Source organism: Alternaria ethzedia (assembly GCF_023757985.1).
Source record: "Alternaria ethzedia strain BMP 0044 chromosome Unknown scaffold_14, whole genome shotgun sequence".
In the NCBI taxonomy this organism is placed as follows: Eukaryota; Fungi; Ascomycota; class Dothideomycetes; order Pleosporales; family Pleosporaceae; genus Alternaria; species Alternaria ethzedia.
In genome coordinates, this window is record NW_026056207.1 from 397,510 (window position 1) to 420,752 (window position 23,243).

Consider the following 23,243-nt stretch of genomic DNA (forward strand, 5'->3'; position numbering starts at 1 on the left):
CACCACACCCAACGTTTCTAAGTTTTCATCTGAACCCGTGACGAACAGCTGCCTGCAGCCCTACGGGTCCCAACCACGCCTCATCCGCACTCGTGACAGACTGCTGCCTGCGATCCCTTCGCCTATATAATCCGCCAAACTCTCAGCCTCTTCCTTCCTTCCTCATCCTAGTGCAGGGGTGATTTGCTTACCAGTGAAGATTCGTCTGAGGTAGCAATTTTGCTAGTTTAAAACTACATATATTGACTGCTCTGGTAGGCCTTCTGGGTCTTTCAGGAATTTTTGGAATCCTCTTCGTTGGTCTCGGTAAGCTAGTCGCTGCTGGATTGAAGAAGAGGTCGGTGTTGTGCATCCTGCTCGGCTTACCTCAACGCATTCTTGTACACCCCGAAGGTACTCGTACTGCATCGGGGGTCTTGCAAGAGAATGGGGCGGAGATATACCACTGCGATACCACCAGAATGGTTTTCGGCCTCCACGCCATGTTGTCGGGGCTCGAACTTGGCGGCGGCACTGGGATAGACGATAGGAGGCTGACATCGCCGCAATAACGGCGCGTTGTATCGTGCGACGATGATCGAGTATAAGGCGCGAACTGTCTTGTGCCACTTCTCAAGTACTTCGCCTTACCCGTCTGTGTCAGATTTCCAATCTTTTTCTCTCCAATCTACGCGACAGATATGTCTGGAACCCAAGGACCTCCAGTGACCGACCAGCTCATGGCAGACGGCCGAATCTCTTTCGCTAGCTTTGCGATGACTGAGTTGGTATCCTTTTCAAACCAACCTTTCACACGCCAATCTGTCTCTCCAATCTCGTCAAGAGCAGAGTCGCATTCCACAGTCAACAGTCCGGATTCCATGTCGACTATACAGCCCCCAAAAGACTCCGCATCTCCTCCAGCCAAGCCATTGCCCTTGGCCACACAGCATCCACGTCCTATGGGCTGGTGGTGGGAAGTGGCCGCCTTGTTACTGAGTACTGTGTGCATGGCATTGATCCTGGCTATCCTTTTCACCATGGATGGCAGACCCATGAGAGACTGGAGACTCCCTATCCAGCCAAACTCTTTGATAGCGGTGTTTTCCACCATCGCCAAGTCGGCATTGCTAGTTCCTCTTGCCGAGTGCATCGGACAGCTGAAGTGGACCTACTTCCAGACACCCCAATCGAAGCCTGTCAATCGCCTTTATGACTTCGATTTGGCTACCCGAGGACCATGGGGGTCCCTGACCTTTCTTTTCAACCTGCGATTGAGAAAGTCCGCTATGTTAGCATCATTTGGAGCCGCCTTGACGATCCTTTCGCTTGGCTTTGAGCCTTTCACACAGCAGGTCCTGAGAGTCTACTCTAAGCCCGCACTACTAGTCAACACTACTGGGACTTTGAGCTCGAGCAAAGCATTGTCAGATGTGTGGCGTACAGAGAATTCTGATCTGGCTGGTATGTTAGCTGCGCAGGTAGCAGGTCGTCCTTTCATTAACTATGTCACAGGCATGGAGTATCCTCTGACTGTCGGGGTCATAGACCATGTCTCTTTGCAGGACATCAACTTACTTAGCAACATATACTGTCCGACAGCAGAATGCAAGCTTGATCAATTCACCTCTCTGGGTCTTTGCGATTCCTGCACCTCTCGAGACGTTTCGTTTGGTGGCAACTCCTGGAGACGCAACATTGAACCAGATGATGAGTACGATGGATGTGTCAACACCGCAGACAGTTACAACGACACATCATCAGAATTAAACTTCGACTATGACTATACCGCGATGAAAGATTACGTTGCAGCCGGCCAACAAACCCGGTGGCACAGACATTGCATCATGAAGAAGCAAGGGTACCCGGATATGGATATTTGGATTACCATGCAGTACAGAGGTGACAACATGTGGCCTAAGGTGGGTGTAACCAGCTCAGATATGGCGCTTGCCAATGGATACCGACTTGGTATCATTCGTATGGAGCGCGATCTCATTGACAGCACATTCATCTCTATCACTGCAAGCAACGGCGATCCAATGTGGAACCCATCGAACTCTACTCCGCAGATAGAGTTCTGCATCGGAGACTACGAACGTTACCAGGATGATGTCGTACTTGAACCTTACAAACTACCACTGCCAGCTGTGTCTGCATTCGCTTGCTTCAAGTCGACGTCTGACATTACCCGTATTGGCGAAATCGATCGACTTGGACTGATAAACGGGACAATATCCCACTGCAAACTGAGCTATTGTGCGAAGCGATACTCCGGTACCACTGTACGAAACACGATCGTAAGCTACGACTCAGTGGAAGAATGGCCACTGCACCCGACTGGCGACCCGTATAAGGCAGGATCAGGATATGACCAGTCGTTCCGCGCAGAAGGCCTGAACGAGACATTCTACATCGGCAATCATTCGCCCTCTTGGCTCGGCTCTGCCGCAGCAAGAATTCTCAAATCTACCACACTGAGCACGTACTTCATGACATACCACAAGCGTCACACATGGGCCGAATTTTTCCGAGGCTTTGCAGAAGTAGGAAGCAAAGTCATACAAGGCCCCGGCAACTCCGCAGCTATCAACAACACCAGTGAAGCTTACGGACCAGATATCTTTGTTGATGTGAGATGGGCTTGGCTTGCGTACCCGTTGGCGCTTCTCGTTTACTCTGCACTGTTTCTCTCTCTGACGGCGCTGGGTAGCAGAAGACGTTCCTACCTCTTCAAGAACTCGATACTGGCTGTGCTTGTTCACGGACTGGAGGGCTGGAACGCTGCGGATTGTCCTGAGCTGCTTACCGTAGCGAAAGAGAGGAATAGTGACCTGAAACGAGCTCTGGAACCGGCAAAGGCGTCTTTCGCTGAGAATGACGACGGTTTACTGAAGCTCAAGCGTGACTGATTCTTTCACTCAAAGACGTTGATGCGGCAGGCGCGGGTTGAGTCTCGCTCTCACCTTCACTTTGGCTCTCACCTCGCGCTAGCTCCGCGCTTGGACCGTTGTTTGCCTAAAACTGCAAGTCCCATCCAGCACGAAGCTCTTTCTTCACTCCTACTCCAACAACAATTGCTCTACGACGGCTTCTCGGTTTGCTGCAATCACTCGACAGGGAGCACAAGATGGCGGTCCGCACCATCATCGAGATCCCCAAGACATCGTCTGGCGCTGCCGATCCGGGTGCACCCAGCATCCTCACCACTCTACCGCCCGAGATCCGCAACCGCATCTACGAGTATCTTTTCAAGAGAGATGGACCTGTTATTCTGGACGATGGTCAAGTGCACAGGGAACTCTGGGATTGGCTTCATGTCATTCATTTCACGCACGGCGGCGTCGAGCGGCAAGTAAGAAACGAAGATTTGTGTAATGTCTTTGCAGGTTGCACCGACCTTCTACTATCATGCAGGCAAGTCTACCACGAAGCCGTCGGTATCCTCTACAGCCAGAACACTTTCTTCTTCTCCCAATTCCTCCACAATCAGATGCACTTTACCTGCACATGGCTGTCAAGGATCGGATCTCACTATCAGCTCCTGTCTCGCGTAAGCATAGACGCACATGCATCCGCTCATATGCAACCTCGACAATACAATCTGTTGCCGCTGTTGAAGCTTATCTGGAACCATCCTCAGGCCAAATGCCAATTTGCCTTCGTGCACTCCGGAAGTTCGTTCTCCCAGAAACAAGACAACAGCGCTGGACTCGACGATCCAATTACTGTCGCGCATCTTATGAACCATGTTCTCTTCGAAATAGGCACCGCAGACGTTCTCAACCTCAGGCAGTATGCCAAATACTCCGGCCTGATCTCATCAATAACGATCTGGTACCATGGGCACGACCATTGTGGATACGTCGAATACAATGATCCTGGCATCTCACGTTCCTTCCCGCATCCGGAAAGATATTTTGACATCTTAGCCCATGGTTCCAAGGTTCAGTGGAAAGAACCTGAACAGTTGGACCTTCCGTCCTTCCCTGGAGAATTGCTGTCGACCATCAATGCGTACGTAGGTGCATCCGATACAAGCGTTATATTCGACCTGGACATCAACGAAGCCCGGGGCTACCGCATAGGCCTCAGCGGAGTCAATAACTCGCTGCGGGCCGACATCGACCAGATGTATACGCGAGTGTACGACGAGATTGTCATCCGCATGTCTACTCAGGAGGCTAGGACCGACTTCAATGATTTCAAGGCACTACAAAAGCTATTAGAGGTTGACAATTTTGAGAATCTGGTCAATCCATATGATCGCAGAGGAGAGCAGTGTTTCATGAACATGATTCTGGTCTTCAAGCTCTCTAAACCAGAGCCCACTCCGGACCTTCGTATAAACATCAACAAGCTTCTGCATACTTTCAAACGCGACCATGGAGGTCTTGTCATTACTGTTCAGGAGTCTGATCGCAGCGTGAACGGCACACACTTCATCATATGGCATCATGTTCAGAAAGCAGTATTCCTCTTGATATCCGATATATTGGAGGAGTGTCCTTCGAAAGCCAATTGGCCCCTTCCACAAATCTGGATCAATGGTCACGGCACTGTTTTGTGCGCTACATACCCCGCTACGGCCTCCTCCGAGGAGATAATCATTTCTTCCTTGTATGCCAACAACGATCCGGCAGACGTCCTCGTTCAATACGATCGCAAGATCGAGTATCTTGAGCAAAGTGGGGCATTGGAGGATCTCATAAACGCTCTACATAACCCTTTCAGTATGAGCACTGATACTCTGGGCCTTATGTGGTACTGCTTACGGTGCTATCTTGGGATGGACCGGTGAAGGATGGCTGTGTCTATGGAGGATTAAGGCCATTGAGAGCGTTACACGGAAGAAAGCAGATGCATGGATCCGAGTACTACCTAAAGACAGCCGAGGCGAGTAGCAGGGGTAGACAAAAGTGGACAGCAAAGCCTCCGCGCTGTGCTCCAGTTGGAGCTCGCGGCTAGCAAATGGTATCGATATCTCCAAAGTGTGGCTTGCAAGGAGTGCGAGACATTTCTGATCATCAGAAGCACACATGGCGTGTGCAGGAAGTGATGAGGAGTGGCATGTGGCTGAACTGAGGCTGGAGTAACAGTTCCTTCAAAAAGTACATAGTAATCTTGATTTCATCAACTACACAAACTTCTCCATCTCTACTAACAGTTCCTCGAGCATCCAAACGGAAACGGAAGAACTGCCGGACTCTTGTACCCTCCTTTCCCTACACTCCTTACCCCAAAGATAACGTTATCCTTATGAATCGTCGCCGAAGTAAGGTTAAACCAATTGACATTCCCCACCTCAATAACATTCGTCCAATGCGGCTCAATCGTGTCACGATACAGAATCTCATACCCCTCAACCGGCAGTCCTTTCGGCGCATCCCACTTAAACTGGCTGAAGTTATCGGACGTCGTGGTATTAATACCAACATTCGTTGGCTCACCCGGCGCGTTCGCTAGACTCCACATGGTGGATGCAACGACCTTGGCGGCGCGCGTGTTGTACTCAAAGTCTAGCCATTCGACCAGGTCACCGTATTGCTTTCCATTGCGCACGGTAACGTTTTGGTGCTGTTGGGTGTAGTCCTCGTTGGGCTGGACGAAGCGAACGCCTGTGTAGCCTGCTTCCAGGAAAGGGCGGTGGTCGCCGCCTCTGCTGTACCTGTCTAGGCGGTAGATAAGGCGTACTGTCATCTCAGTGAAGGCATTCGATGCGACTTCGTAGATGAAGCGACCGAGGTTGCGAGCGGGGCTGTCATTGTCGCCGCCGATGCTGAGACGCGATGTCATCTTTGTAGAGTTCTCAGTCAGAGGCGTGCCTTGGCAGAAGAGCCGGATGTTGTACGGATCGATGGTGCCGTCGGAGGCTTTGGAGTTGCCAACCATGTCGAGGTTTATCATGCCTGCTACATTTACGGATGCATTCTTGTAAGTCTGGGCTAGGTTCTCGGCGCCGAGGAGGCCTTGTTCCTCGCCGGCGAAGGCTGTGAAGACGATGGTTGTCTTGGGCTTGTAGTGTGCGAAGATACGGGCGAGTTCGAGGGAGACTGCAACGCCTGAAGCGTCGTCTACGGCGCCGGGTGCGTCGCCTTGGTAGTCGATGGGGTCGCTGTTGCGCGAGTCATAATGCCCGCCTGTTACGTAGACACGATCTGGGTCCTCGCTGCCTTTTAGTGTTGCGACGACGGTTGTGATGTTTACTGGGAAGATGATGCGCTCATTGTCTCCGGGGTATTTGATGAAGCTGTTCCAGTCTACGGTCATTCTTCCTTCGCTCTCATCAGCTGCTTCTTGGAACTTAGCCGTGAGCCATGTTCTCGCAGCGCCGATACCTCGGTTGGGGTCAGTTTGACTTGACAGGGTGTGACGCGTGCCGAATGATGCCAGCTTCCGGATCGTAGCCTCGATGTTGTCGCGCGATATTTGCGAAATGATGTCCTGAAGGTCTTCATCCGGCATCTGTTGCTCTAACGCCTTTCCAACGACAGGCAATGGCCATTGCTGCGCACTCGGGAATGACTGGTGAGGATGATGTGCGTGGATAGGTGACGAGAAAGCCGTCTGCAGCAGTGTTGCCGCGCAGACCGCGAGGATGGAAGTAGACCGCATCTTGATCGATCTAGGCAATTGGCTTGGACGATACAAGAGATCTTACTCAAATCTTCTATTCCTACCTTTTATACTCCACCATTTTCGCCATCCCACTCTTCGCGACAGGCTGTCGACTGCCGGTATCTCCAACATCTCGCGATACCGCAGCGACTGCCGTCATCGGAGAAATGCAACTCTTGCTATCATGGCTTTCGCGAGCGCCGATCTGTATCGTAAGTGGAAGCTCGTAATGCTACCAAGACGCCAGAAGGAGAATTAGGGAAGACTTCAACAGCTTTGCTGCATGCTCAGCTTGGCAACGGGTACCGTGTGCGGGGTTCTCCATTGAGCTTCCGACCTTATGCGATGATGTGCGATAACAACGGTCGTCTTCCGGAAGGAAAGACTATTAGTAAAGCGACTGCGGCCTCGCGACGCCTTCCATTCTCTGTTGGCCGGTAGTCCAGTCGCGCTGGTAGTGCTGGTGTTAGTTACCTTCCGAGGTGGCTGGGAGCCAGGGGTCTTGATCATGCAGTTTCTGTCCCGCTTTGCGAACAGCACATCTTCATCGATTGTGCAGTATTTTCGAACTCATTATAAATGGTCGTGATAATAGTCTGGTGAGCACATCGGCTTGGTCAGTCGAAATCAAAGGGAGAACATCTGAACAAGATAGCAAAGATGGCGCTAACCCCAAAGCTTGGCGTGACATCATCGCATTGACTGGGAAGCCACCAAATTACAACAATGCGACTCGATGACAGTGACATTCCATGAGCACAAGTATCTGTCAGCAGAGGTTATGATTATACACTCACGATATGCAGCAGCGGCTGCTTCCCGGCGCTGCATCGAAGATTTCTCACTGATCGACGCCTCGTAGCGCCGCAACAAGCTTGACAAGCCTCGGCTGCACGAATCGTATCGTCGATGGTTCTCACGTTGCGCAGCATCGGCTGTGGAAATGTTCTCTATTCGTCCTGGAACCCCATGTCTTCCCCACGTGTTTCGAGATATCCGGTGGTACCTGGGGTTCATGAACGTGCTAACTCCAAAGAAGAAGGTAACAAGACTGGCAGCAACACCAAACACGGAGTGAAAAGCCAAACTAGGAGTACACAATAAAGGCCCGATGCATCACAATGCATGTCATTTAAAGCGTCGGACAGGAACTAGGCAATCACTGGTCAACGTGAACGGATCAGGTGTAGTCATTGGGTGTCGACGGCGGTAAACAAGAACAGTCCAGCTTAACGAAGCGGAGGAGGAAATTGAACTGGTAGAAATAGGCATGTAGGTAAGGTCTGATGACATGGCTTGCCAATGTGCTTGCAAGAGACGATGCAGTAGCGCAGGAGATAGTACTGAAGTGGTTATGGCCACACTCGCTGTGCTTTAGTAGGACAATGGCTCAGAATACAAAAGGTCAAACCGTCCACCTACTCTTAGTGGATCATCGCTACCAGCCTCTTCAGACTTCCTTCGTTCAACTCGGCCGCCCTCGACAATCGCTCAACATGAAGACTTGCGCTCGCTCCCTTCTTGCCCTTGCGGCTATTCTCACCACTGCGCTCGCTGCGCCAACGCCTGCGAGCGGGGTGAGCTTCCCCATCACTGACCTCCTCGACAAAGACCTCACTGTCGAGGAGTACGCGGCACAGCTTGAGAACCAGGACGTTGAAACACGTGACCTTACCAAGCGCCAGTTCAGCGGCGACACTTACAACCAACTGACTGACGGTACCGCCTGCCGTCGCGTAACTGTCATCTACGCTCGTGGTACTACCCAAGGCAAGATATCTCTATTAATCGTAGGCGAGTTGTACACTGATACCCTTTCTAGCGGGTAATGTAGGCGAGGCCAACTCCGAAGGCCCAACCTTCTTCAACGCTCTGGCTGCACGTGTCGGAGGTGCCAGCAACTTGGCCATCCAAGGCGTTACCTACCCGGCTAACGTCATTGGCTTCTTGGCTGGAGGCGACGCGGCCGGTGCCACCACTATGTTCAACTTGATCAACCAAGTGAGTGTCATCGTGACTATTGATACATCAGTACGATGCTGACTGTGCACCTAGGCTATTACACGATGCCCCTCAACCAAGATCGTCGTCTCCGGATACTCCCAGGGCGCGCAGCTTGTGCACACTGCTACACAGAGGCTATCAGCCTCCGCCGCCTCGCGTGTCACCGCCGTTGTAACATTCGGCGATGCTGACCGTGACGAGTCTTTCGGCTCTGTTGCTGCTAGCAAGGTTCTCATCATCTGCCATGCTGGTGACAACATCTGCGACAACGGCATCATCATCACCCCTGAGCACAGGAACTACGAGATCGATGCTCCTACTGCTGCCGCTTTCGTCGCTGCTCGCGTTTGAGATCGAAGTTGAGGGTGGCTGGAAGTACGATCATATACGATTAGTTTAATGGTTACGAAAATTTACGCTGGATTACTGTTTGCACGATTGTTCCCTGACCTTGACTTCCTTCTCTTTCCAGTGCATAGGAAATACTTTCGAATGTTGCCAAAGCAAAGGTGAAGCTGACGCAACAACGTGGAATAAGAAGAGAAGTCTAACGGTGTATGTGCAAAGAAATCATCTATTCTCCGTCAATGAGCAGTAGTTGAGCGGTAAAGAGACGTTCGGACTGCAAGGGCTGAAGAGAGTTGAGTATCAGCAACGGTGTGCGTAATTGATGGGCACATGTAGACTTTAGAAGGCAAGGTGCCCGACATGTTGTCGTGGTCCTTGTTCTCCCCGTCGCGCCGTCCGCGGGTGTCAACCCCTCTGCCGCCTTCAGGCAACCCCAACATAACGTGCTTTCCGCATCTCATGTCGAAATAGCGCATCCATTGCAACCTTTCGCGTAAGATGTCCATCAGACCGACGGAAACCGCACCATACTTGGCAAGCCACAGGAAAACTCGAGTGAAGTCATAACCAAAAGGGTCCGACCCGTGGACGCTTGGGTCGCAGGCCGCCACGCGCGAGTCAGTTAGCGCAGATGTCGTGCTCGCCCCATAGAAAACACCAAACGTCTCGATTGCGGTGATTGCCTCAACGTCCATCAATAAGGAGAGAAAAATTGGATACCAAGCTCGCCAAGCATCGCGGTGTCGTCCGAACTCTTAAGATATGTGGTCTCCACGTTGAACTGAGGTTCTTCACCTCATCACATCTCTTCTCTCCATCTTTTCCTTCTCCGCATCGCCATGTCGTCCGCCTCCTTGTCTGAGCCTTCGGGCTCCATCAAGGGTTCTGGACCCTTCTTCCGCTCGGTGCCTTTCCAGATCCTGGTCGCATGTGGTGTCTCTTTCACGGCTCCGGGAATGTGGGATGCGCTTGGTGGGTTAGGGGCTGGAGGTGCCGCTGAACCGTACGCCGTCTCTGCCGCCAACGCCCTGGTATACGGACTCTTCGCTGTGGTCTGTGTCGCTGCCGGAGCTATCAACAACCGTATCGGATTGACGTATGGTCTTGCATTGGGTGCCATTGGGTACCCTTTGTATGGTGCTGGTCTCTACACCAATAACATCTCTGCGAACACATGGTTCATGCTGTTTGGTAGCGCGCTTTGTGGTATCTCCGCTGGTTTCTTCTGGGCTGCCGAGGCTGCCATCATCATCGGGTATCCTTCACCCGGAGACCGTGCTTTCTACCTTGCCATTTGGCAGACCGCGAAGGCACTTGGACCGATTGTTGGAGGATCTATCAATCTGGGACTAAACGCGAACCGCAAGACCACTGGATCGGTTTCATCAACGACCTACATCGTGTTTATCGTCATCATGTGCCTTGGCCTTCCGGTAGCCCTGTGCTTGTCGCCAGCGCACAAGGTCTGGCGGAAGGATGGCACGAGGATCGTCACTGAGCGCGCCGCGACCTGGGGTGCCGAGTTCAAGGCTGTCGGCAAGCTGTTCATCAGCCGCCGTATTCTCCTTTTGCTGCCAGCTTTCTTCATCAGCTACTTCTACAACGGCTTCATGAGCACCTGGTTGACGACCTACTTCACCGTCCGAGCTCGCGCGTTCTCCTCCTTCTTCACCAACTTTGCTGGTATCTTCTCCTCGTTCATCATCGCCTTCCTACTCGACAACCAGAAGATTCACATCAAGAAGCGCGGTCGTATTGCATTCTGCACCATCATCACTATCCTTGTCGGTACCTGGATCTGGGCAACGATACTGCAGAAACAGAACTACGATGCATCGGAATCCCCGGTGTTCGATTGGTTCCAGGGCGGTTTTGGAAAGAGCTACGCGCTTGTCTTCTTCTGGCAATTCGGTGGTCAGGCCTTCCAGCAATTCCTTTACTGGCTAGTGGGCCAATATGCCACGGATCTTTCCAACCTTAGCCATCTTACTGGTATCCTGCGTGGTGTAGAAGCTTTAGGGCAAACCGTTGCCTGGGCGTAAGTCTTCCTTTTTTTGAACGAAATTTGCAAATCATCAACTAACGACCGCGACAGTATGCAATCGGAAGGTGGTGCCAACCACTTCGTCAGTATCGGTATCAACTTTGGCATCACGGTGCTGTGTGTCTTCCCAACCTGGATCGTACTATCAGAGCTAGAGGGGAGCCACGAGGTTCGCGTCACGGAGGATGTAGTCCCAAACAAGTCTCACGATGACACAGCTTGAGATGTGCCAAGGCACTTCGAGTTATAATACATTTCTTGCATTCTCACAACCATCGCACGACTACTTCGTATCTCTCTGCCGCTTTCACTAATCTTTCTCGCGCACACTCTAGCTATCCTTCAGACATCATGTGCACGTATGCAGCTCACCAATACTCACCAAACCGAAGATCCGAATCCTCACGCACTTCAACTTCTACGACTTCAAAGCGGCCATTCATCCATACGGCTGAACAGGGTCTTCTCATAGATAATTCCCTGTGGCGTTCGCCGGCATCTGCAAGTGCGGTTAGCACCAACGTTCGACACATCCACAGATTCATGGTTTCTTCAGCACGCGGTATGCCTTCCTCTCCAGCAATCGAAATGGTGATTTTGGCGTAGCCCATTAGACCTCCGGTGATTTGCAACAGCTTGACGATGTTCAAGCGAACGTCTTCTAATGGAATTGCTGCGGGTATATCAAATTCCAGAAGAAACCTTGCACGCCATGTCTGGAATGGGTTGCCGTAAGGCACCAGCGGTGAATAGCCGTGTTCAGGCATAAGGTGCTCGAGCTTGCCGAACCCGTCGAAGTTTGTGCGTGGCTGCCTAGTACTCATTTTGAAAGTATGATGCTTGCTGCCCCAGATCGCTCCGTAGTATTCAAAACGGATAGCTTGACAAATCGCGCCAGTAATGAGCGAACCTCCAGTTAGTGTCTTTTTATCCAAGTCCCAAATCATGTCAAGGTCTTTGCTGCGGTGATTGCCATTGTCAATGAAGCTGACCTTGTCCAAAATAGTTTTTCGGAGAGGCGACGGTAAGTTCATGAGAGTGAGCGACTTCGTTTCCGGCCTTACCCACGTAAGCTTCTTGCCCCCGTCAGATATGTCGATCCGTAATTTCACCCAATCTTCCACACATACGTTCGGCGTGTGGAACATCACATGGGCTTGAGTACAGTCTCTCTCAATGTACACCTCTGTGATTTGTCTTCCATACTTCCTCAAACCAATGGGATCTTCTCGGAAGGTTTGTGCCGTCGTGTTGAGAAGATCGAGTTGAATGCCTATGTCGACCTGGCCAGAACTGTTCGAAACGTGGAAATCGTAGAAAGGATCGCATTTTGGATGCACAAACTCCACCCGGAGATCCGGTGTATGTTCCATCTCAGTAACGAGGCTCCATATCTCTATCGTGTGCTCATACTCGTCAAACCGTCGTCCGAGGTAATTTCTCGGTTGTACTCCATGAATTTGGCATGGAACTGGACAGGTTTTATCCAAGTCGAGAAGAACTGCTCTGACCATCGTCTTACGAGAGCCAAACCTTTGGAGAATGCACGCCGCGTCTCTGGCTTCTTCTATTGCTCCTTTTTCCAGGCGCCAATGGCTCATAGGATTCTTGGAGACAATCCATATGTTGTTGGAGAAGAGAGTTGTAGCAGCTTCTTGGTAAATCTGCCGGCACGTAGATAGCATAGGAAGGCCGGTTGCTATGTCTCTTCCCAGTTCCTTGTCTTCGAAGGTACGATGCTGCTCGAACACCACTCGTATTCCATCTGGCACATGGAAGAGAACATCGTATATGGCATTCCGAACCTCGGCAGGAAACGTGGTAAGGAATGAGGGCGCTGCCAGATCGTGTGGTGTCGAATTACCCTCGGCGATAGGCGGGAACGAAGGTTTCTTACCGAGCTCAATGAAAGAATCATCGGACATGGTTGGTGTTGTTAGGTTGGGAAGTCCTCGATCGAGACTATAGGTAGACGCGCGTCAGCTAGAAGTAACGGAGGGTAAGGCGAATGTAAAGTAGGAAAGAAGGCAATGTGAGCAACCCTTATTTATCAATCTTCAGCGTGGCTAGTACTTCAATGGAGCAGTTGCGTTGTTGGTGACCGCAGCAATCAAGCTGATCTGTTTGCAAGGAAAGACAGCATACCCTCCGATTGAATTGACTGAGCTACGGGAAATACCATTCCATGTTCGAAGTTGGGACTATGTATTGTCATTGCTAATCCGAGCTCTACACTCAAATCAAGCATACACTTTCCACCATACGGTCAAATTCTCCAACGTTGCAACACAGCAAGCCGTGATACGACTGCGCTGTCGCATCTCGTGGTCTCGTGCGATGGCGCGCGCATAGTATTCGACTCGCCGACGGAAGCTCCCCATTCAACGATCATCCACTGCAAACAAAATCTAGTCACATCAGTCAGCCTTTCTCTTCACAACCAGGTCAAACAAAAAACTTACATCTCCCCGCCCAATACCCCGCATCCTCATCCCCCACCACCACACTTTGCAGATACCCCAAATAACACCCCAATGTACCATCAAAAGACCGGCCTGGGCGTGTCGCAGAATCCTCATCTCCTGTATTCCCACCGTATTTCTTGCGAAACTCGCGGTTGATCACAATCACATCTTCACCACCATCTCCACGCGATACATTCCGCTGTATGGTCTCCGATGGATTGATGGATTTCCCACCTGGCCCTTCAACGCACACGATGCGCCCGTAGCCGTTGACCCAGATGTTGGGGCAGCGCTTAGTGTCTGGGCGGGTGCGTTTATACGTTTGTTGGAAGTCGGTCAGGGCGATGAGAGCGCATGTGCGGAGATGGGCCAACGAGACAGACGCCTTATCGTTTGTATCGCCGATCTGGAACGTGATTTTCCTGTCACGGCTATCGAGGTAGGAAGTCACGCGTAGGAAGTCGAGTATATTGATACGCAGATCATCGAGTTTGGGTGCGAGCGAAACGTTGAACTGAAGTAGAAACTCCAGGTCACGAATTCCCTTACGTCTGTTGCTCATCCTCCAGGGCTCGCGCAGAGTAGACGCGGTGCAGCAGAAGATGCGTAGTTTGTCGAAGTGGTCGAAGTCTGTTTTCACGTCTGTACTCCGCATCTTGACTGAGATTATATTGGCCAGCCAGAAGCGGTAGTAGCACTCCGATCGCAGATGTTGCGATACCGATTCCAGCACTGGAGTTGCGCCTACTGTGGTCTTTTGGTCCAGATCAATGGTGACTATACTTCGCCAGGGGTCAAGGAACCCTTTAGCGAGACAAAGCGATTCGAAGAGGCGGATCTTCAGGTGCTGTGGTAGGTTCATCAATCCGGGGGTGTCAGCGGGCTGAAGTGACAGCGTCGTGCCGCCGTTCGTGATGGAGAATTTCCGCTCAACGTAGGTCCTCTCAACGCGGGGACGATTGTGTGACGGCTTATAGTAGTTGTAGTCGAACAGGATATAGCCTTCTAAACCATCCCTTCGGATGAGAACATCGTGCACCTGACGTCCACAGTTCTTCAGACCGAGATCGTCGCGTCGGAGAGCGATGAGCGCGTTTGTGATAGCATTAGTGTCAAAGACTGGATGTGTCTTGTTACCTCTGTTCTCCGGATGTGTCTTGCTAAACATGGGATTAAAATCATTGTTGTTCCGGTACTTGTAATTTTTGCCTGCTCCCTTGGGGCTAACAATCTTGATCGCACGGACCGCATTAGGGGTTGCCCAGAGACATTTCAGCAGATTGCCTAATTTGACAGCCTCAGCCATATCAGTTGTATCCTTGCTGGAGTCAATTTTTAGGCGCCATTTGAGTTGGTCACCGCCATTGTCGGTGTTTTCAGCCAAGTTGACAATAACCTTGTGTACCATGGCCGAACTGGATCCGAGCATAGTCAACCATGCCGCGAGGTCGTCTGCTTGTGTAACTCGGTACCCTGACTTGTCATACGAAGCCCTTGAGATAACCCACGTGTTACTCGACAGGAATAAGGACGTGGCCTCGTGGTAGACTTGCCGGCACGTGAGAAGCAGCTTTAGCGCATGTGCGTGTTGGGTGTATATCGGACGAGTATCCGCGGAAGCAAACCTCTGGTCTCGGACAAGCTGATGTATTTCGATCTCGCCGTGGGCCGGAAGTAGATAGCTATAGATTTTGTTCCGGATCTCTCCAGGTAAAGAGAAGAGAGTTTTCGCACCAGACACAGCGGGAATGGCTGGAGTTTCCGGTATTGGTTCCGTTCGCGGGAGTGTTGCCATAGTTGTTGAGTTCGGGTGAGTTGAAGGGAGTGAGAGTCGGCTGTACGGGTCATTATATACAACAAAGGAAGAAAGGTCAGCATCTGTGCCCCAGTATCGCTCGTACCTCCTGACATAGATTCACCTTGCTTGCATGAAGTGAAGCCCTTTTCTCTTGACTGTGACTTGGGCCGGGGTAGCACCCGACTACATAGTATTGGTGAAAGAGTATTGCCTGCCGCGTCGGTAATTGAATGTACTACGGTACGAGCAAGAGCTAATAGGCGTAAGTACTGGTAAGAGTGAGTAGAAGTACGCACGGGATAGCCTGAATAGGCACCATGTACGACCGTAGCCGTAATACGAGTGGAGAAGGGCACATACCAGCGTTGACAAAAAGTGACTGTTCTCTTGTCTCTCAATCTTCGCCACCGTCAACAGCCCTGAGAACTTTCACACTCGCACCAAGCTGCCAGAGATGACCTAAACCGCCTCCCCTCCGCCTCCTCGACCCACTTAGCAACCGAGTACCTGTTATTTGTGAAAGACTGCTTGCCTAGAGCCACCGCACTCGTTTTCCCCACAAACAGGCTGTGAACCAGTGAGCCCCACCTTCCAATTCACCCTTGCCGCGCTACTAGCTTGTACCCGCGACATCCTAACCTACCCTACGCATCCGGAATCTGGAAAACTACAGCAGTCAGCAAACTCCCTCGTCACTAATAAGACCCAAAACAACTTACAGGCATCAGACCAGTACTTCGGATTCACACCAAGCCCACACCGCTGGAGCCAGCCGATATAAAAGCGTGCAGAGCCGTCGAAAGCCTCGGCAGGCGGGGTATAGCCATCCATATCGTGCCAATACTTGTGCCCTTTGAGTGAAAGACCGTATTCTCGGAAGATGGTACGGCGATGTGTGCTCCAGGGTGTGTACCTTTGTATGTACGTTTGAGGATCCATCGTCGTGTCTGCGCTCTCGATTTCAACAACTTTGCCGAGACCATTGAGCCAGATGTTGGGGCAGGGCCTGTGATTGGCATCTGGATGCTTGCGGATGAACTCTGTTAGAGCTATTAGGACGTACCAGCGTAGTTCCTCGAAGGATGTGGAGGTATTCGATGGGGCGACGTCCTGGCCGCGTGTCGCAGATATAGTAAGATTTCCTTTCTTGTTTCCTATAGTAGAAGTGATATGAAGAAAGTCGGTGATGTTGATACGGAGATTCTCTGGAGTAGTCGCCGTTTCTACTTCAAGCAAACAGTCGAAGTGTTGAAGTGTATGTATTTCCCTGCCGCGCCAAGGAAACTGTGCCGATCTGCCAATACACCAAAATTTCTCTAGTTTGCGAAAATCGTCAAAGTTGGTACGTTTGTCCTTGGAAGCCATTTTGACTATCCACTTGTTGGTTGACTGAAGTTGACTGAAGCTCTCCCCTCTAAGTTTCTGACACACGGAAGCCAGAACCAGGTCCCCGTCCTCACATGTCCCCTTATCCAAGTCGAAGGTTATGGTCTCTCCGCGTTGTGTGACGTGCTTGATTATCTCGCTTCTGATATTTTCTGGCAGTTCCAGTATGTGATCCAATTTAGAGGAAGGAATGAGAGTTATTGCGTCACCGTTTTCGGAAACGCGGAAATACTGCTTATGAGTCGGGTCTATGAACGAGCGGCCAAAGAAGATACCCCCTGTTCTGCCACCCCTATCAATAAGGATTTCGTGTACTGCATCGCCGTATTTGAGAAAGCCGAGTGGATCCTGGACTAGAAGTCGGAGTACGTTGTTCAGACGAAAGAGGTCGAGGCCGGAAGTAGCTAGAGGGGTTGTCGTGCAACGTGCTGGATGGTTGAATGGAGTGCCAAACATAATCTCCACGTCGATAGCGTTGTTGGAAGGCTTGTGGAGTTCTCTCACCAAGTCTTTGAACCTAATGCTAGTGGCTATAGCGAGGTATGGGTCCTGAATATCACGAGAAATATGAAGGTCTTGACACGTAGGAGAACATGTTCCCACCATATCGATTTCCAATTTTTTTAGCAATCCGGATTGAGAACCAAGCGCGCTCAAGAAGATCGCTGCGTCTTGTAAAAGTGTGACAAGCTGGGATCTAGATGTATAACGTTTCAATGCAACGGTCCAGGTGTTACTCTTCAGAAACGTGGTGACGGCTTCGTGATAGACCTGTCGACATGTTGAGAGTAATGGCTTCCCTGCGAGGAATTGTGCACGTGTGCTTTGTATACCTTCGATATGGCAACCGTCTTTTACGAAGGATACGTGATCCTCGTCCGTATTCTTTAGTCTTATACTCGTCGAAGATGCCAACTCTGCGGCGGGCGGCGGGTACCAACGCCTGAAATTACAGTCGTGCAGTTGATGCGCCTGACTGTCTACAGCACCTTTCGTGAAGAAGATTCCATATATCTGGTTTCGGATTTCGGCTGGTAGATCAAGGAAGGAAAGGATATCCGGGTTGGCTTTCGTAGAGTTGCCTTTTGCGATCGACTTCGGCATGTTGTTCGGCGCCATGTTGTTGGCTCGAGTAAGAGAGTTGAGTGCTAACGTATCGTATTGCGCGTTCGTCATATGAGTCATATGCGATTGCTAATCGTCGTTTTGAAGATAAAAGCAGTAGTGCAGTGTTGCAATGTTGCTTCTCTGATAGGTAGGTGTCTAGTACCATGGGATGGATGGAAAATGCAGTCGACAACTACAGTTCAGTGGTGACCCGAACAGGTTGAGTGTTGAAAGGTGCGGTAAGTGCTTGAGATCGAAAAGCCGGTTTATATACAGAAGTAATGAACGGAGACCTTTCGAATGTCTGTGCACCAGGCAGATTCCGTAGTGGCGATGTGCGCCTTAAGTCGTAGCGTTCCTGCGTTGGCAAGGTAAGGAACCACGGCCTCCAGGTCAGTGCACTGCACCTGCTTGATCAATCAGGCTGCCGCTCTCTCTTTCTCCCTTCGAGTATTTAAAGAACCAGCTCCGTCAATTCCAGTCTGGCATACTTTTTGACTCAACCTCAGCGACCAAACATCCGAGATGGCGATCCGATTCATCGAAATCCCGCGGACGAAAGCCAGCAAAGCCCACATCGGTGGCTCAATCCTCGATTTACCAGGCGAGATTCGCACCATGATATACATTGATCTCTTCGAACCTAAAGAAAACATCCGATTCCTGTGTTCGGAGGACAAAGAAACGGGTATCCAGGACGAAGATATGAAATCAAATTCATGCGCACCGGTCAATACGGCTGCGTTTGCCAGTATCCGCGATGGTATGAATTTGCTGCGCAGCTGCCGGCAGATCTATGACGAGGCCGCAAGTGTTTTGTACAGCAACAACACTTTCGTGTTCGGCATGATACCAGACGGCCATATCAAAACGTCTACACAGATCAAGGCGGTCGCAAAAGGATTTGGGCAGATTCAATCGGCTGCGATCTGGTGTTCGGGGTCCCAGATGCAGTATGTACGACGGGTGAAGATCGATGTCGCCAATGGATGCTTGGAAAGTGCCTGCCTCGAGCATTATCCATGGTTCCAGAACGTCGATCTTGCTCCGCTCGTAAAGGCAATGTGGTCACCTTCGGCTGTGAAAGCTGATTTCGAATTCGTCCTGTCTGACGCGGGTCTTGGCGATAGAAATTATATTCCGCACTTCGCTCAGTGTCAGCTATTTGACATCAAGACTGTCAACACAGTACTAGAGTACCTCCGCGCAGATACCGACGACTTCAAGAAGTACTCTGGGCAAATTCTTTCTGTGCTGACCAAGCCATTCAAGTTTGCTCCGTTTCACTATTGGAGTAGTCCTGGGTACGTTGTGCTTGGCCGTCATGGCAGTCATCGAGACGCACAACAATACTTTCAACTGTGCCCTGGCAGGAAGAAAGGCAAGCCTCCCACCACAAAGCGATGGTATTACCCAAACCTGTTGAGTTTGCCCGAGAGTGTACGGAGACAGATTTATCGATACGTTACGATTTCCAAGAGGGCTGCGTCTGCGGACTTATCGATGGAACAAAATCCGAATGTCTATCCGGGGATCTTTCCTATCAAGGATTTTCTCGCCGTCGATACATCATAGATGAAGCGTGAAATAACAGAACGGGCTTGACCGAGCGGAACCTTTATAATCAGTGCGTTTTCTCCTGCTCCACTACGAACATCCAGGGCGAAGAGTTGGGAAGGAACGATCGATGGACATGGTAAAGGCAGCGGTATTAAGCGATGGGATATCGTCTTCTTTGTACCAACGTGGTGTAAAAGAATAATGGAATGCGAGATCTCTCATTGCCAGTGTCTTTGCTTGACGATAAGTGACGCGCTTGCGCAATGTTGTTAAAGTAGACGATATCGGCGTGTGGTGTGGTGTGGTTGAGGAGTGAAGGAACGTGTCCAACGCGTCGGCAGGCACACCCCGCCATGATCGGGGCGGCGAGTCCGAGCTATGTCATCGTGCGGACATCTGGAGCTAACCCCCACCCCAACTCTACTCCAATACTCCAACCAGACCTCCAACATCGCATTGTGTATACTTCAGCTTTGAGTTTCCCCGGATTATTTCCCTTGTAGTCTCACCAACTCCTCACACAGGCACCAACCATGGCGTCCCTCCTCAAAAAGTCCTTAAAGCTCGCGCTCATCCAACTCGCCTCAGGCGCTGATAAGACCGCAAACCTCACTTCAGCGCGCCAAAAAGTGCTCGATGCCTCGAAAGCTGGCGCAAAGCTCGTAGTCTTGCCCGAATGCTTCAATTCGCCCTACGGAACAAAGTACTTCGACAAGTACGCCGAGACACTCCTCCCATCTCCGCCATCGGAGTCGCAATCGCAGACCTTCCACGCATTGAGCAAATTGGCGAAAGAGGCGGGCGTATACCTTGTTGGAGGAAGCATACCAGAGAGAGATGATAAGGATACGAAGAAGCTGTACAACACAAGTTTGACATTTGCGCCTAGTGGAGAGCTACTTGCCACTCATCGCAAGGTGCACTTGTTCGACATCGATATCCCAGGCAAGATCAAGTTCAAGGAGAGCGAGGTGCTGTCGCCAGGCAATAAGATCACACTGGTCGACCTCCCCGAATACGGAAAGATTGCGATAGCCATCTGCTACGACATACGGTTCCCCGAGCTCGCAATGATCGCGGCGAGGAAGGGCGCGTTCCTGCTATTATACCCTGGCGCATTCAATCTCACGACCGGCGCGTTACATTGGGAGTTGCTGGCGAGGGCTAGGGCGACGGACAACCAGGTCTACGTTGGATTGTGTAGTCCAGCAAGAGACATGGAGGCTGAATACAACGCGTGGGGACACAGCATGGTCGTTGACCCCAACGCGGTAGTGCTAGAGCAGCTCGACGAGAAGGAGGGTGTACTCATCCGCGAATTGGAGGCGGGCAAGATCGAAGAGACCAGGAAGGGAGTGCCACTGTATGGACAGAGGCGATTTGACGTATACCCTGACGTCAGCGAAGGTGGGCGGTTCAAGGAGTAGATAGAGCAATGATATCAAATATGAATGTGGAAGAGAGCAAAATTGTGTGAAATCCCATCATGGTGCATCATGCGCAGAGTTGTGACTTGTTCAAAACTCAATTTGACATGTTGCGTGGTGGATGGTAGGCGATGCCAAACGGCGCCTGAAACACGGGCAAAGATGGGGAGGTGGCACCAAAGCGAGGCCTTATCACGGGCGGCTTGGGGGGCACTTGCCAGGCGCACTCTGCCCAGCGGATGGGCGCTCTCGCTCTAATAGGCGGCCTACGCCACCCAAGTTGCACAACACACTGCAACAGAGATATGCACTGCGCGACGAAGACGAAATGCGCGCTGAAAGCAGACAATAGCTTCTACAAGGTAGTAGACGCTTGAAAGAGACTGCGCATAACTTTTGCGTGCAGTTTGTATGGATGCATCTTGAAAACACGCCTTTTGTACAGGCTGCAGGCGCGAAAAGTAAGCCTAGATCTGAATTTTGGGGGCATTAATTTACTGGTGCCCCCCCGAATGGGCTGGTGACTGCCCAAAAACCAGGGCACGTTCGCTTGTGTTTGGGCTGTCACTTAAGGGAGCTATGCCCCCGACCCCCCGAAATTTCAGCGCTCCTCCGCCCTTCCCGCGCCCTCCCTCTTCAACCTCCCGCCCGTCAACGCGTCTTCACCCTCTGCCCATACCACGCCGCCCAACATGGTCCCCAAGAAGAAGACGCCCGCCACCGGCGAATTGCTGATCTCTGTTGCAGAATTCAATCGGACCAGAGACCATGTACGTATCCAATTTCCCTTTTGCATTCTCCAATCGCAATTGCGACACGCGCGCATAGCTCTGTCGTCGCGTCGGAACACCACGCGGTCAGCGCGCATTATCGCGCCACCATCACGTCGCCGTATGGATACGTCTGTGTAACATGGATCGCGTAATCTACGCGACCCGATACATGGTGATTTTACAGTGCAAAATCTTACAATTACGCGCAGGTTCTGGGCTCTCTCCACAGCCTCCAGAATGGTCTCGTCAACGTACAGCACCAGATCACCGTCCTCATGGACCACTACAACAAGCACTGCGCATCAGTCCTTGGCATCGAAAAAGACGACGTCTCAACCGAGAACGATGCTATCACAAGCACCATCAAGACCGCCGCCAATGTTGTAGAGAGTGGCCAAAAGCTCATGGACAGCGTAGCCGGAGACGTTGGCGCGCCTGCTGAGAAGGCAATTGACGGCGTCAAGAGCAAGAAGCGCAAGCGCGAGAAGAAGGAAAAGGACCCCAATGCGCCCAAGAAGCCCCTCACTGCTGCTTTCCTCTACCACCAGCATGCGCGTCCCATCGTTAAGGCGGATCTCGAGGCAGCGCTCGCCCCAGGTGGCACACTCGCTCCAGCCGCCGTCCAGACCGAGGTCAACAGGCGCTGGGCTGAGCTTTCCGACGCGGAGAAGGAGGTAAGCACACAATCACAAAACCCAACAATCGACATCTCACTAACCCAATCGCAGGAATGGAAAGCATCCTACCGCAACTCCATGGAAGAATGGAAAGTGCAAATGGCCGAATACGTCAAGCAGAAGGGCATCAAGGACGCCGAAATCGAAGAAGACGACGCGTCCGAGGAAGGCGAACCAGAAATCGAAGCCGAAGTCGAAGCCGGCGCCGCAGACAGCGACGCCTCCTCGGAAGACGAAGACGAAGCGCCCGCCAAAGCCCCGTCTCCCCCCGCAAAGACACCACGCAAGCGCCAGAAGACGACGCCCGCTGTAAACGGCAACTCAATCCCCGTCTCCATCGCGCCCGCCACAGCGTCCACGCCCGTTCCTCTGCCTACCTCGCGCTCCGCACCCCAAGCCACTGCCTCAACCGCCCCCGCCGTCGCCGAAACCCCCGCAAAGAAAGACAAGAAGAAGAAGGAGAAATCCGCGCCTCAGCCCATCGCTCCTGCCCCAGCTTCTTCCCACGACGAACCCACTCCCCCCGAGGAGACTGGCGCCGCGAAGAAGAAGGCTAAATCCGGTCGTAGCACGCGCAACACGGAGCTGGAAGGCGATAAAGAGAACGCGGCGGCGCAGGAGAAGGAGAAGGCGGATAAGGCCGGTAAGGAGAAGAAGCGCGATCGGAGTAAGAGGAAGAGCGAGGTTGCTTCGTCTTAGAAGAGCGGCCGACTTCCTGGTTTCTAATTCTGCGGCTGAGTCTATGGGCTTTACGGTCGCAATGGTTCTCCGTACCTGTACACCTATTTCCCCTGTCGTCGCTGTCGCTGGGTTCCTTTTCATGGCGAATGGTGCGGATGGATATTCTGCTTTTTTCTTCGCGAAGAGTGTCGAGGTGGGCTTAGTGAGCCTCCCATCCAGTGTATCTCAAATGTTAGCGGGACTGGGTAAACTGTACAACTAGTCTCCTGTCTACTTCATGCCTTCTGTGGGAGGTAGGAATGGAGTTTAGACATGTGTATCGTGGAGATGCGCGAATATTACTGGTCATTTTACTTGGGTGTTCGATTGCTTTCAT

At 51.6% G+C, this 23,243-nt stretch overlaps 9 protein-coding genes across 9 annotated transcripts; 7 read left to right on the forward strand and 2 right to left on the reverse strand.

The window, feature by feature from the left end:
• Positions 1–1,689: 1,689 nt before the first annotated feature.
• On the forward strand, positions 1,690–2,891 carry J4E87_006268 (uncharacterized protein; the record flags this gene model as incomplete). The annotated part of the gene is made up of 2 exons (XM_049377873.1): positions 1,690–1,693; positions 1,720–2,891. 2 exons carry the CDS (start codon positions 1,690–1,692, stop codon positions 2,889–2,891), a joined length of 1,176 nt encoding a protein of 391 aa, XP_049232440.1.
• A 218-nt stretch (positions 2,892–3,109) lies between these two features.
• Positions 3,110–4,780, forward strand: J4E87_006269 (uncharacterized protein; the record flags this gene model as incomplete). Its single annotated transcript, XM_049377874.1, has 1 exon — positions 3,110–4,780. One exon carries the CDS (start codon positions 3,110–3,112, stop codon positions 4,778–4,780), a length of 1,671 nt encoding a protein of 556 aa, XP_049232441.1.
• Positions 4,781–5,139: 359 nt separating this feature from the next.
• On the reverse strand, positions 5,140–6,594 carry J4E87_006270 (uncharacterized protein; the record flags this gene model as incomplete). The annotated part of the gene is made up of 1 exon (XM_049377875.1): positions 5,140–6,594. The coding sequence occupies one exon, from the start codon at positions 6,592–6,594 to the stop codon at positions 5,140–5,142; it is 1,455 nt and encodes a 484-aa protein (XP_049232442.1).
• A 1,499-nt stretch (positions 6,595–8,093) lies between these two features.
• Positions 8,094–8,952, forward strand: J4E87_006271 (uncharacterized protein; the record flags this gene model as incomplete). Its single annotated transcript, XM_049377876.1, has 3 exons — positions 8,094–8,367; positions 8,420–8,598; positions 8,653–8,952. The coding sequence occupies 3 exons, from the start codon at positions 8,094–8,096 to the stop codon at positions 8,950–8,952; spliced, it is 753 nt and encodes a 250-aa protein (XP_049232443.1).
• Positions 8,953–9,788: 836 nt separating this feature from the next.
• J4E87_006272 (uncharacterized protein) lies at positions 9,789–11,216 on the forward strand (the record flags this gene model as incomplete). The annotated part of the gene is made up of 2 exons (XM_049377877.1): positions 9,789–10,987; positions 11,045–11,216. 2 exons carry the CDS (start codon positions 9,789–9,791, stop codon positions 11,214–11,216), a joined length of 1,371 nt encoding a protein of 456 aa, XP_049232444.1.
• Positions 11,217–13,381: 2,165 nt separating this feature from the next.
• Positions 13,382–15,253, reverse strand: J4E87_006273 (uncharacterized protein; the record flags this gene model as incomplete). Its single annotated transcript, XM_049377878.1, has 4 exons — positions 13,382–13,401; positions 13,534–15,006; positions 15,084–15,140; positions 15,193–15,253. The coding sequence occupies 4 exons, from the start codon at positions 15,251–15,253 to the stop codon at positions 13,382–13,384; spliced, it is 1,611 nt and encodes a 536-aa protein (XP_049232445.1).
• Positions 15,254–18,274: 3,021 nt separating this feature from the next.
• On the forward strand, positions 18,275–19,324 carry J4E87_006274 (uncharacterized protein; the record flags this gene model as incomplete). The annotated part of the gene is made up of 1 exon (XM_049377879.1): positions 18,275–19,324. The coding sequence occupies one exon, from the start codon at positions 18,275–18,277 to the stop codon at positions 19,322–19,324; it is 1,050 nt and encodes a 349-aa protein (XP_049232446.1).
• Positions 19,325–19,842: 518 nt separating this feature from the next.
• J4E87_006275 (uncharacterized protein) lies at positions 19,843–20,736 on the forward strand (the record flags this gene model as incomplete). Its single annotated transcript, XM_049377880.1, has 1 exon — positions 19,843–20,736. One exon carries the CDS (start codon positions 19,843–19,845, stop codon positions 20,734–20,736), a length of 894 nt encoding a protein of 297 aa, XP_049232447.1.
• A 692-nt stretch (positions 20,737–21,428) lies between these two features.
• J4E87_006276 (uncharacterized protein) lies at positions 21,429–22,885 on the forward strand (the record flags this gene model as incomplete). Its single annotated transcript, XM_049377881.1, has 3 exons — positions 21,429–21,506; positions 21,719–22,183; positions 22,238–22,885. 3 exons carry the CDS (start codon positions 21,429–21,431, stop codon positions 22,883–22,885), a joined length of 1,191 nt encoding a protein of 396 aa, XP_049232448.1.
• Positions 22,886–23,243: the final 358 nt, after the last annotated feature.